The 14,045-nt window shown below is 47.7% G+C and overlaps 1 protein-coding gene across 2 annotated transcripts in view; it reads left to right on the top strand.

Moving 5' to 3' along the window:
- The window catches only part of SLC35F3 (solute carrier family 35 member F3), a 171,184-nt gene extending 158,095 nt beyond the window's left edge, over positions 1–13,089 (top strand). For both annotated transcript variants that reach the window (XM_032683976.1, XM_032683977.1), the window contains 4 exons: positions 5,988–6,113; positions 8,561–8,753; positions 10,304–10,393; positions 11,415–13,089. In XM_032683976.1, coding sequence (XP_032539867.1) covers positions 5,988–6,113; positions 8,561–8,753; positions 10,304–10,393; positions 11,415–11,659 — 654 coding nt within the window. In that variant the 3' untranslated portion in view covers positions 11,660–13,089. The remainder of the gene's footprint in view (positions 1–5,987; positions 6,114–8,560; positions 8,754–10,303; positions 10,394–11,414) is intronic.
- The last annotated feature ends 956 nt before the right edge of the window (positions 13,090–14,045 follow it).

Below are 14,045 nucleotides of genomic sequence, written 5' to 3'. Positions count from 1 at the left end.
TCTCTGTCTCCCTTCTTCATCCTCACCCTCTGTCTTCCCTTTACCCCTTGTCTCCTGCCATCTGAGACAAGCAGCACCCATGCAGACAGCTGAGCGGGCACAGAAATCCTTGTGGAGCAGGATGAGTCCTTTCCTGCAGCCTGCCCAGGTGCCTGTGAGCTCCTGGAGACCCTGGCTCCCCCCAGTCTGGTGCCTTGTGCATTTTCCTTCAGGAAAAAGGTAATTTGCTCCAGAGCATGTCACAAAGGATATGTGCTATCTCGATGTTGCTGTGGATGTGTGTTGGCCTTTGCCAACCCCTTCCAAGGGACTATTTCCAGGCTGTGGCACCAAACTTAGTTATTTCTGACTGCATATTCCTGCAAACCATGGCTGCACACAATGCACTTCTGGTCCCAACCTCTGAATTTAACAGGGCTCTCACCTTTTTACGTGTGACAGCAGGTTTTCAGTACAGTTATGTTTTCAGTACAGTTATGTTTTGCATCCATGTTAGTCAGCAGCAGCTGTGGACAGGAGAGGAGAGCTGTGCTGCCCTTGCCCACTTGTGGCCAAAACATGTGCATGTGTCACTGTCATGCCAACTCATAGGGACTTGCATCTGGCCAGCAGTTGTGAGTTGCTCTCCTGGTGGCACCTCAAATGTTTGCTTACACCCTTAGTCCTGTGCCCCACGCAAATGCCTGCTCCGCAGCAGCAACAGAGCCGCATGCAGAGGGTTTATCAGAAAACCACTTAGCTCCTTGCAAACCCTGCTGCCCTGTAGGCATCCCTCAGCACGTGGTGTCCTCTGGAAGCAGAGGGTGGGGGTGAGTAACCCACCAGCGCTGGGGCCAAGTAGCTCCTTCCAGGGCTGGGAGTAACTGGAAGGAAAAGGCACCAGTGTGTCCCTCCTGCCTTGTTGTACCAATTAATATTAATTAAAAATCAATATTAACAGCAATAACTGTAATAATTCCTATTTCCTGCCCATCACTTGAGGACCTCCCTGCTCACCCACCTGGGCAATGCTGTTAATGCTCAGAAGAGGTTGTTAGCCCTTGCTGCGTGGAGCAACCGAGAGTTAACTTTTCGGGAAGTGTTCCCTGACTGGCAGGAGAACTTGGCAGGAGAGCTTGGCCAGCCTTTCTGTGGTGGCAGCCAAAAGGCTGCTCAGGGGATGCTTGCAAAATGTACCTGCCAAAAGCTCAACCTGGCCAGCTGGTGTCTGCCCACCCCCGCTACCCAGGTAGCCCTATGCTGAAAACAAATTCACTCTGGTTTTTGGGTGCAGGAGTATCCTGAAATGATCCTGGAGGCCAAGAAGTGCCACTGTTATCATAGCTGGACGTGCTGACCATTTTGATAAATCAAAAAAAAAAAAAAGCAGCTATTTTTGTGGTCTTCATCTCTCTCATGGCACTGTCAGCTGTAGCACTGGTGGGACACTAGGAGAGGAAGTGTATGAAGGGTTGAACACTGCTGTCCTGCACCTGCAGCTTGCTCCTCATTCTCAATGTGCCATCTCTCACCACTGGATAATACTGTGGTGTGGAGGAACAGAAGCCAACCTGTGTGTAGGGATACCCACATGGGCATGCCCATGCTGGAGCAGAGATGCTTCTCGTGCTCTCCTGGGTGCATGCCATGATTGAAGAGCCAAGATGGTCAGAGACTCTCCAGCAGTTTACCGGGAAGGCATGGCAGGTGACATGTCCTCGGGGATGAATCCTGCTCTGGATGCCCCCCTTCTTAAAGGGGCAGAAGGAGTGGAAGGAGCAGGGAAGCAGACCTGAGTGGTCGTCCCAGCCATGTCCAGTTGTCCTTCATTTCCTATCAGCACTGCACTGGGAAAGTAGCAATGAAACAGAGAACCAGAAGAAGGGCCTGGGCAGTGGGGGCTGTCTGATGCTCCTGCCATGTGTTCCAGCCCCTCACTGTGGCACCTGGCACTGATGAGGGGTGCCAGGGGGGCTTCCTGAGAACCCACCTTTGTACCCAAGAAGGAACACAGCTGTCTCCTCCCCAGGTGATGGGCCAACAAGGGACCTGGGTGCAGGGGGGAAGGGGTTCACAGGCAGACCGGGCTATTCATTCTTGAGCAGTTGTGGCATCCTGACCTGTGGCAATACGAGAGTGAGGAGGCACTTGTCCCTGGGGACTGGAAGGGTACAGCAGTCCTGCCACCCAGCTTCTTGTGGCACAGAGCGAGTGCCGGGGCACTCCTGTCTGTAGAGGGACATAGCATGGAGTCTTGGGAGAGAATCATTTTCTTCCCTCTTTCTTTTCTGTACAGCCCATGTGATAAGCAGCAAGCATGGCACTGCTGAGGGATAGCCTCAGGATGAACCTCAACACACAGCCTTCTTCCTGGGACTGTCAGCCAGGAGGAGGGACAGTTGCTAGGGCTTCGCTGGGAGTGACCTGGGGACTGCAAGCTAGCACACAGCCCAGCCCCAAAGCTTGTGGTCCCTCAGGGCCACACTCTCTCAAAGCTGCTGACCCCTTTAGAAGCATCCTTTGAGAGGGTATTTGGTAGACAAGGGCTGCAAGGGTGACAGTGCCTTGTCCTGCTGTGAGTACCTTCCCACGCTCCTGCTCCCTCCCCACACCAGCACAGCAGGGTGGATAGAATGCCACAGCAAAGCTCTGATCACACATTTGGATGTCCTTGTTCATGCCTGCTGAAGGAGAGGCCAGTTGAGAAAGGCAACAGCTCAGTGGGGTTTAAGCAAGCACAAGTGTTCTACTTGGCCTTCAGAAGTGCAACTACTAGCTCTATAGGCACTTAAATCACAATTTGACTGGAATTTAAATGTAAGGGCAAGCTACAAGTTCCCATCCTTGCCATTCGGGCATTTGCAAAGGCCTACATCTCCTGTAATGAAGTTGTGATTTTCCCCCTTTCGCTGTGCCCAGAGCAAGGATCAACTGGGCTGTGAGCTGTCAGAGAAGACACACACGTAATGAAGCTGTGAGTGCCTTGAAGCTTTGCCTCTGCAAGCCCTGCAGCACTGAGACATCTGCAATGAACTGCAGGCACTGTTGTGTGCAAGCAACCTGTCACTGCCACTAACAATGTGCTTGATAGGCAGGCTGAAAGGCTTCGGGAGAAGGTGTATGTGACGCCTGGCATGTCGACAAGGGACTGAGAGGTGAAGCCAAGCCCCATCTGACAGTTGTGACATGCTTGATGAAAGAGGCAAGGACCTCTGCCCCAACAAAACTGTTTGCAGACTGCGTATATTTGCTTTGATCTTTGACTTCAGTGTTTCAGACCATGCTACAGTGAATAAAACAGCTCAGGATCCAAGAGAGCCATTGCTTGCAAGTGCCTCCTGTGTACATAACACATATAGACAAGCACATCTGCCTGTGGGATTTGGAAATAAATATACTATCAAATCGCAAATTGTAGTCTTCCTTTTCAGCCGGGCAGAGAGACAGGCTCCTGGAAAGTGCTCTGAAGTCGATCAGCCCCTGACTTCAAAAGCAAAACTGGATAGTCTTCATGCTGCAGTTCATTAATGCGTCCTTCAGGTTTCCACCACAGAGGCACTACAGCCACCCTCTGGGGGGCTGAGGAAGGCTCCCTTCGTTGATGCACCTGGAGGTACCAGCTGGATGCCACAGCCTGGCATTCGGTTGCGGTTACCCCTGGCTCTCCTGTGAAGGCTGGACAAGACCCATGCAGCACAGACAGGAGACAGCCACACCTGAAGCAGATGCTACAGGAAACACTGCATCTTCCACTCTTTGTCACCTGGTCTGTAGCATGGGTGATGTTGAAGGAAGGTACAAAGTTGCCATCTTTCAGATAGGCCTGAGTCACGTCTCTTTGAGCTCTACAAAGAGCTGTACTGAGTCAGAGCAAAGGTGCCTCTGCGCCAGAAGCCTGCCTCCAGCAGCTGCCTGTTGTGGACACCTGGAAAAATCTATATAAATAGGAAAAGCCTATAATGATATTTCCTTATGAGACTTTCCAGCCTCCAGCAATTTGAGGCTCAAGGACTTCCTGAGATGGAAGCAATGTTTCTATAGCTAATAGTCATTGATGTATTTTTTTATTTCCATGAGTTTATCCTTGTAAACTTTTTACATCCACAGCGTCGAAGAGCAAAGCTTTCCTTCACTAAATTATGTGTTGGGTGAACACAAATCTCTTTTTCTGCATCTTTTTCTGCACCTGCCTCATGCTAGTCTCATTGAATAACCTTTTTTCTTATGCCTTTGAAGCTGCACAGAGTGTCTGAATCTTTACTTGACAAGCACCAGCACATTGGTGAGAGAACTGCTGAGCTCTTTCAGTGCTGCCTATCTGAAACAGCCCCATGTTGCTGAAGAGCCATGAATTGGCAGGGTTTCTCTCCCTGCCTTAAAAAGAAGCCTGTCCAGGACCATAGGGTCCAGTTACACCACCATGAAACTTCAGTTTAGAAATGATGCCACACAGCTGTGCATGGAGAGACCTGATGGGCACAGGACTGCAAGCCAAGATGCTGTATCTGAACCTGTCCAAATCTGTGGCGTGCATACCCAGCCTGTGCAGCTTGTATAGGGTTCCTGATCAGGTCATAAGTCAGAATCTTCAGAACTTGCTGTCCCTCAGTTGGGGCGTGCAAGGGGCTGAGCAGCTAGGGGAAACCCTGTCCCTCCATAGCCTGCCGAAACTGTGCTTGTGCAGCATCTTGAACAGCAGTACAGCAATTTCTAGACTCAAGTCCCTTCTTGTTGAGATGTTATTAGCAGCTGTATTTTCCAGGCAGTGTCAGCTTCCACTGATTTGGACTTTTTTCTAGCCTTATGCCACACTGCCATTCTACAGCTACACCTGTTGAGAAATTGATACGGTTTTGTTTGCATTTTTCTGTAAGGGGAAATTGAAGGTGTTGATGTCAGTGTGCAGGAGGGATCTGCTGGATGATCATCTGCTTTATAGGTGCCCCCTGGCACCAGCCCCAACTCAACTCAGGGAAGAGGCTGCTGGTGCTGCTGGAATGGGGACCTGAAGCTGGTAAAGGGGCTACCATCTTGCTCATCAGGCAGCAGCAAAGCTTGGCACACAGCTTGCATCTTAACTGCAGCGCCAGTATCTCTGGTAGGGAACAGGAAAGGTGAGAGGAGGCCTTTGCTTTTGGATGTGTAAACAGCTGCAGGCTGTGAATGAGGCTTAAAACACTGGTATGACCCTGGGAGAGGGGACAGTTGGCTGACACATCCAGCTGTGTGTCAAAATAAACTAATATACCAGTCATCTTAGGAGCATCACCATGACTATGCAGACAAAAGGCATGTGGTCTAAGCAGGGTGCCCCTCGCACCACTGCAGAGCCAGGAAGCATGAGCATGGCAGAAAGCTCTTTTCACCCCAGAATTACCACCCAGGGAGGCTGAAGGCATCTGGCAGCACAATCCCAGAGAAGCCAGGGGTTTCTTGCTGACCCTGTTAAATCAGGGCAGCCTGTCCCCTACCTTCATGAATGCTTCTTCCATTTGGGAGATCCCCTTCAGGCATTGCGGTGTGCCTAGCTAGCTGTATAAACCTTCTGCTCTGAAATGACACATCTAGACTGGAAAGTAGTTGCATGAGTTTTATTCCTGTGTTTATTTCTGAAACCTTTTTTCTCCAAAACTTCAACAGGATTCGAAGCCTTTCCTGCAAGCTCCAGGGAATAACTTACTTGTGTATTATTGTCACGCACAGGCTGCAGCGACCCACTGATGGTGAGGCTCAGTGACAGAGATTAACACTGAGCCCTCTGGTCTGGCCTGCTGCACACTCCCAGAACAGTCACTCCTTCCAGCTCTGCCTGCAGCTTCCCTGCAGCCAGAGAAACCACTAGGGCAGGCAGCATTCACTCCCTGGGTATCAGCCGGGGCTTGCTATTATTTTTCTACATAAGCAGATGATGCAGAAGTACAGAAGTACATTTAAAGCTACGTGCCTGTTTTCCATTGTGGGGGTTGTTTAGTAACACTTTCTTGCTTTCTCTCTTTGTCTCCAACCAGATCGTGGCTGCTATATTTGCTATTGCAGGGATAGTTATGATGACATATGCCGATGGGTTTCACAGCCACTCAGTTATTGGGATAGCCCTCGTGGTGGGTTCTGCCTCAATGTCTGCTCTCTACAAGGTAAGTACACCTGGGTCTTTCCCCCCTAGAAAGATGCCTGTCACCCTCGTCACTCACTTTAACTGTCCCTGTCATACTTGCAAACCTCTGTGCAGTTCAGTGCCACATGCCCTTCTTTGAGAGCTCTGCCATGCAACGCTGCATTCAGGTGTTCCCTTGTTTTGATGTCTGCCCTCACTTAAGATAAAAACTCGTAATTTCTGGGTATAGTCTTCTCCAGTGTCCACAGGAGGGTTTACAGATGTCCCATATTCTTGAAAAATGAGGCTGCTTTTCTATAGGTGCTGGATTTAATCACTCACTCTGCAGAGATTTAGCTTCTTTTTCAAGTCAGTTTGTTACTTCCCCTTGCCAGTCCTCCTTCAGTGGCATATGGAGCCTGCTTTGGGCTTGCTTGGTATTGCTTATCATGGAAATAATCACATGCCTAAAGTCCAAAGCACATGCCTATGAATCAAGACCTCATCCGTACCAGCCAGATGAGCAGCACTATGTGTAAGATGACATGCAGCCTTCTTTGCAGGGCAGAGCCATTTCACTCAGCCTGAGAGGCATTTGTGTCTGTGCTGCTCACGGCACTCAGAGTCACAGTCCACACTGAGGAATAAGCATTTGTAGGGTGTGGTTCACCCACTCTGGCTCAGATGTGTAGACTAGAAGGAGGTGTAGACATCTCCGTATGGTCTAATGAATTGCACTGTACCAGTCATCCAACAGAAATTGGGCAGGAAAGCCCTGCAGCCATAATAGAGTCAGTCCAGGGAGACTAACCAAACTGAGAAGCACCTGCCTGTGCCCCTCAGCACAGTGCTGCATTGCCTTCTGCTCACTTTTTCAGATCAAACAATGTCTTACATCAGGAAGGTCATGAAGTTTCGTACAGCTCTTTCCTCTAAAATAGCATTCCCTTGCAAGACCAGAAATGTGGCCCTCCAGACCCAAAGAAATGTCATGGCCCTGGAGTCATCTGCAGGCAGGCAGAGTTATTCAAGGCCAGAGCCTAGCTCTGCCCCCTCTCCCATGACACTGCTGCTCCTTGCAGGGATGGGGGTCTCAGGGCTGCTCCACCAGGGCCCATGTACAAGGAGGTGGTGGTGGCAGTGCTGGCAGGGTGTTACTCTGCAGTGTGCCTTGCATGTCAGGACAGATGAAGCCAAGCACCTTGTTGTGCAATGCATGCCACTGCCACTGCTGCTGCCACTCTGCTTTTCGTTTCCACAGTCTGGCTCAGTTTCCATGAGTTGTGCGTGCCAAAGAGGCAGGCAGATCTGCAGGCAGACAGGTTGTGCCCCGTCCAGCAGAGCCACCTTGACCAGCTCTGTTACCCCAGGCACAGACACTTCAGTCTGCTGTGCCAGCTCTCTGCCCTGCTAGGGGCAACATGCTGTTCTCAGGTGGCAAATGAGCGGCTCTTGGGACATTTTGCTCCCTTATGCAGAACAGCAACACAGCTGCACTGGCCAGTGATGGCTGCGAGGTGATGGGAGTGGGCAGAGCCCTGTGAGCAGGCAGCCCTGCAGACTTGCCTGCTCTGGGTAGGCAAAGGAGAGAGAGCTGACGCAGGCCAGGGGGGCTGCCATTCCAGCACAAACCAGTAAATCAGAGCCCTTTGGCTGTCCTGGTTTGCAGCCAGTGGCAGAGAAAATTGTACAGACAGCCCACGGTGTCCAGCAGATCCTCTGCAGATGTGTGGTGAAAAACTGATGTAGACTCCAGACAGACCTGTCCACAGGCACTCCCCACATGGGCCAATCGCATCCTTCATTTCTACTATCTTTTTCCTTCTCCCACTATCAAACCAAAGCTTTGAAATCCCTTCCTGCAGTCTCATCAGCCAGGCTGCATCTGTGCTCTGGACTGAGGCGCTGCTGCTACACTGTCTTCTGGGGATGAGTTCCCAGGGAGAAGGTGCAAGGACAGCCAGACAGCATGGACTGCACTTGCTCACCACCATAGCACTCCCCAGGTGGCAGCGCAAGGCCTGGACCAGTGATGCAGGGAGGTCATTGCTTCCTCTCCTCCTCCTGTCCTGCTCCACCAAGTATTCTGTTTTTAATGTCAAGTTTTCTGGAGGTGCAGAAAAAAGAGTAAAGGGTCTAAGCTAGGGTTAGTGACCTTTCCTTTCAGGACATGCACAGACAAAAGTGCTGAGTCCCCTTCCTGCATGGACTCAATTGGCACCTGCCCCTGCCTGTGTTCCAAGAGGTGGCAGGAGGGAGAGGGCTGGGCCACACAAGCTGCTCTCCACAGTTGCATGAGCAGCCATCTCAAGTGTCCAGCAAGCATCACTGCATAGGTGTGGGCTGACATTGCTTGGGACCCAGCTTCTTGGGCCCAGTCATTGCCCATTAGGCCAGGATGCTCGGTTCCACTGGAGCCAGGACAGAACACCAGCCTTCCAGGGATGCAGTGCAAGAGAGTTAAAACCATGTATTTTCCTCTTGTAGGTTTTATTCAAACTTCTTTTGGGCAGTGCTAAATTTGGAGAAGCTGCCTTATTCCTGTCTGTGTTAGCTGTCTTCAACATCCTCTTCGTTACCTGTATTCCTGTCATCCTTTATTTTACCAAAGTGGAGTACTGGAGCTCTTTTGACATCGTTCCTTGGGGAAACCTCTGCGGATTTTCAATTCTCTTATTGAGTGAGTATATGGGGGGCTCTCAATGCTTAGGGTGGAGGAGAGTGCCACAAATTGACCACTGGTAGAAGCTGCAGACCTATTACATACTGGAGCTGTTTTCACTTCTTCTCAACATAATTACTAGCTTAAGATATCCTGAGAGGGTCCATTCCTAGGTGGCAATGTATACCTCACTTCTGCTATTTTTACGAAGCCAAAATACTGTGGTTTTCATTAAAGGTGCAGGACTAAACTGTAAGGCTTGTCCTAACTCCTACTTGTGAACTCTGCATTACAGAGACGGGTGACGCTTGCCTGGGCTGCAACAGGAAGCAACCCTCCTGGTGGGGCATTATGTTGGGCTCATCAGCATCCCCAGAGCAAGGAGGTTAGGCCAGGCCAGTCAAGGCCAGACTCCAGTGCCTCTGATGCCTGTAGTAATAGATAATTGCTACTCCTAAAGAGAGGGAAACTTCTGAAAATGTAGTGTTGCATAGTGCTGGTGGAAACTTGGTAGGTGGTACTCCTCTCTTCTGCTGCCGCTGCTGTGCCACCGAAGAAACTCCGCTGGGAAGGGATTCCAAATCTAAGCTTTAATGGTTAATGGTTATCAGAAGTGTGATGTTGTTCACTGTTGAACTAGATGAGATGACTTGCTGCCACAGTTGGTCCCTAAACTGGATGATGGAATCACATCTCCTAAAATAATAATTTCTACTGGAAATAGCTCTTCTCTATCCCTATCTTCAGTCCAAGCTCCTTTTACCCTGAACAGTCAAAATTACTAACTCCAGAAGTACCTCTAGGTTATTTATCAGTGAACTCAATGGAAGGTGTCTGTAAGCAAGTAGTACAGAACTTGGCAAGTGATCACTGGGGTGTGCAATACATGGATACTACTACAAGAGAGTCGGAGCCCGAGCTCAGTATTGGCAAGGCCTTCCTGACTCTGGTAAAGCCAATCACCTTAAAACAAGAGTGAATTTGGTCCAAAGCAATTATTAATTTGTCATGAGACACTTGATGAAGTGTGTGGTATTACAATGGAGTGATATTATAATCATTCCATTGTAATGATATTATAATGATATTATAATTTCATTGTATGAAATTATATTTAGCAAGTTCCTGCCTGGAAGAGTGTTAGACTTACACCATCTTCCACTTGCAGCTGGGGGCAGCTTTTCTACAAAAAAGAACAGAAGCTACTGTTTGGCTGAAACTCCCAGATGAAGAGTGTTTAGTCTTTCAGCAGGGCAAAGTGGATCAGTGCAGAGAGTGGGAATTACTGCACATAACACTGAGAGGCAGGCTGTACCCAAGCCTCACCCTGATCCTGCCACTGCACTCCAGTGGGATACAGAGTTCCCCATAAACAGCAGTGTCTCAGGCAGGTGGACATCCAGCACAGAGACCTCTGTCCTCTGGTATCTTCCAGGAATAACAACAGAAGTTAATGTATCTTCTATTTGAACAACAAGCAGAGAGAGTAATAAAGCATAAATGCTTCAAGTAACATTCCTTCTGCCTAATTTCACTGTACCAAAAGGTGTTTTTCTTTCCTTCTTCAGCATTCAATATTCTACTAAATTTTGGGATTGCTATTACCTACCCCACCTTGATTTCTCTTGGAATTGTACTGAGTGTCCCAGTGAACGCAGGTAATAATTTCTGTCTTTTGCATCTCAATGTATACTCAATTAAATCTTTGGCCTTTCAAATACACAGCAGGGATAAAAGCAAATAGTTTTATTAAACATGTTTTGCATCTTCTCTCAAAGACTTACAGAGATGACACTGATTAAAAATTTATTCTTTAGGTGTTAAATATGTATTGCATAATACTACATGAATATTCATAACCACTAGAACTGTTTTGTAAGTTACTGTCTGAAGAAGCCTATACACTGGAAAACAAAGTAGATTTGAAGTCATTCATCCCTGAGCTGAAATGAAAACTCGTGGATGAAGCAGAAATCAATTTTTAATTATTTCTTAAGGCAGGCTTAACACAAAATAAAATTGCTTAATTTTAGAGCAGATAGGTACTAGTAATTCTGCTTGCCTTGTAAATAACATGGCAGGTGTTTATCAAGAGCACTAGACAATTCAATTTTGGGCATAGGCTGGTACGTTTCTCCAACACTTTTCTGAAATTTAGTGAAAGCCAAGAGATGGCAGAGTCCAAGACAACTGGGCAGAGGAGTGCAGAGGCAACCCCAACCCAAAACAGAGCCACTGCTCCTAAAACCCAGCATGCTCAACTGGTGCCACAGTGCAAGTGGCAGCTCCCACTATATGCATGCGGAGCTGGGCACTGCTCTGGCAGAGTTGAGTACCAAATGGTGTGCACGGCTCAGCCTGTGCAGGGTTTGTTACTCAGCAGGGCAGTCAGGGTGAGAAGAAAAATTTGCACAAAGAGGCTGCTGTACCGGGGAAGGGAAAGGCCCCTTTCTTTGCATACCTGGACCTCAGTGGGAGTTCCTGTGCTGTTCAAGGCAGGAATGTACCCTGCTGTGTGCTAATCCAGCAGGAAGGATAGTGCCCCTGCTATCATTGCCTCCGTAGTCATGTTCTCCTGCCACAGCCAGCCCTCAGAGCTGGGGAGGTGAGGGGGCGGGAAGGAGATACTGCCCTAATGCCTTTTCTCATGTAATAACACCCATTCAATGTCCCACACAGTTGTTGATCACTACACGAGTGAAATTGTCTTCAACAGTGTCCGAGTAATTGCCATCATCATTATTGGCCTGGGCTTCCTTCTGTTGCTCTTGCCAGAGGAGTGGGACGTCTGGGTAATAAAGCTCCTCACGCGTCTCAAAGTCCGGAAGAAGGAAGAAATTCCCGAAGGGAATGGAGACATTGCTTCAGGACTGCCTAACAAAAGCCGGAGAACTCGCCCCTCCATGTCATCCTTTGCTCATTAAATGCTCTTTTTACCAAAACTTTGTGGTTAACCTTATATATGATGATGCAAAGGTCTTTTCTTGGGAAGAAGCACACCTGTCCAACACGGTGTACATACCTGTACAGTTTTGATATGATCACCATCTAAAGCATCAAGTCTCGGCATGTCCAGTTTGCTTGTATTTTTTTCACATCAAACCTTTCACTTAAGTAGTACACTGAAAAAAACTGCAAACCAAGAACCTCTCTTCTCTTTTTAAATGAATGTAATATATAGTCAAAATATATTTGCATAGGTTATTTTAAAGAATGACTTTCATGAAAAGCAGGGCAGACATTTTGAACATTAGGTACTGAATGATGCATTGCACACTGTGATTTAAAAGAAACAAATGCTATGCTACATCACACGTTTATTTTTGACCAGAGCTGTACTTTGAAAGTTTTCAAGGAACAAAAAAAGGAATCTTTTCGGGGACGGGAAGATGGGGGGAAGAGTGGAAGTTAGATTTAGAAATCACTCTATGTAGATGAGCGCATGTTGCGCTGCAAACAGGGAAAATTCAAGCGCTAAAAATGCTTGCACTAAAGCACTAGAGAGAAAGCAGTCTAGAGCCCAAATCTCCTTATTCTGCATATGACTGTAGTCCACGTTTAAAATCATGCAAGAGAAATCCAGTGCCTTCTACAGAACTCTTGTCTTTATCCACACAGAACCAGGTCCTGCTGCAAGGCACCTGCAATGGCAGGGCTCAGGTTTGCGGCCCCAAGGGACCCGAAATTCCCACTGACATCAGGACGTGCCTCCCATACACGCCATGGCTTCTGTGGGAACACAGGGTCCAGGGGACTGAAAGTTTTAGCGCAGGAGACCTGGTTCTCTCCTCACTTCACAGGTTTTACCCCTGTGTGGAGCTGCGCTTGATTAATGCCAATGTGAGGAAGGGGAAGTCTTGGTCATGTGTGGGACAATCTGACCGAAAATGATCAAAGGGACTGGCAAGAGTGTGGTTGCTGAGTGTGTACAGTCTGAGAGCATGGACTAAGGGGGTGAATCGCCAGTTGCTTTTACTCCATAATTGTGAGTGTTAAGAGTTAAAAATGTAAGATATTTACATCAAATGTAACACTTTTTATGAAACTTGTAAGCACCAGGATGTTTACTTACGCGATTTTGGTTCGCCATTAAATTTCTATCTGTGATAGATCACATGCTATGTAAAAACAGGGGGAAAAAAGGTTATAGTTTACTATTTTTGAAGTTTACATTGTTGCATACAAAATTAAAAGTGTTCTTTTGAACTGCTGCCATAGCCTAAGGTCCCTGCTGCCATTGAGGTCCTCTTTGTCTCAGGCAGGGGTGGCATCCACTTCAAAACATTTTAGCAAATCAACTTCAGATTCCATTATCTGTTTGGCAAAGCTAAATAATAAAAGATTTTAAACTCAACCTCGCTCAGTGCTATCCGTTTCCTTCTCTTGATTGCACCTTTACTGCAGTTTGACTGTGGGTAGTATTTAGTCAAAGTGATCAGAAGGGAGAGACACGATCATCAAAATAACAAGGCTGCAGCTCAGTGCACTGGTAGCCAGTCTGTCCTTGACAACAAAGTCTTCTCTAGACTAGCTGGACAAATCCATGTGGAGGGATGCTGTTAGGCATCAGTCAGGAAATACATGTCCAGTCGAAGCAGACTAAAGGAAAAGATGACCTTCCTTTAAATGCATCAGTGACCACCCATACATGCATATGGTAACAGGTATTTAGGTGCTATGAGTGGGACATGAATTTGTACATTAATAATTAGGCCTTAGTCCAGGCTGTATGTTTATCCCCTACATATCACTTGATGACCCAACACTAAAGACTTGCTAACAGAGGTTACAGGCACAAGCAAATCTGAGGCCGTGGGAAGCTGTTCACAAGAACTGTGCCGTTCAGTGTTACACACCTGAATTTTAAACCTGTTTGGGAAGCAGAGGAGGGCAAAGGGACAATTCTAATAACTGCTTTGAAGGGCACACATAGAGACTTGACCTCAAAGCTCCCAAATTCAACTTTATCATTTTGTCATCCTCAAAGAACCTCACACTCCTTCCCAAACCTCTCTGAGGCAAGGCCAGAGAAGAACATACAATCCATTTTCCATAGTCCCAATAAGTGGCACCTTCTGTGATCTCCACATTCCTTTACTGTGTGTTTGATGCAGTCTGGTAGGTATCCAAAAGGCTCTAAATGCCCCTTTAAAAACTGCGACTAATGTGTGTTTATAACCAAAATGGAAGCAGATTTTTTAGCATTCAGTATGGGTTGTGGGAGAATTTATGCAGCAGAAGGGATAGCAGCATTAGTAAAACTCCGTGATTTACCAGATGCAACTGTCATTGCTTCTGTTGGCTCATCCT

The sequence above is a fragment of the Chiroxiphia lanceolata genome, chromosome 3 (genome assembly GCF_009829145.1).
Source record: "Chiroxiphia lanceolata isolate bChiLan1 chromosome 3, bChiLan1.pri, whole genome shotgun sequence".
Classification (NCBI taxonomy): Eukaryota; Metazoa; Chordata; class Aves; order Passeriformes; family Pipridae; genus Chiroxiphia; species Chiroxiphia lanceolata.
The sequence above is the reverse complement of the archived record's forward strand: the minus strand, read 5'-3'. Positions and strand labels throughout refer to the sequence as shown.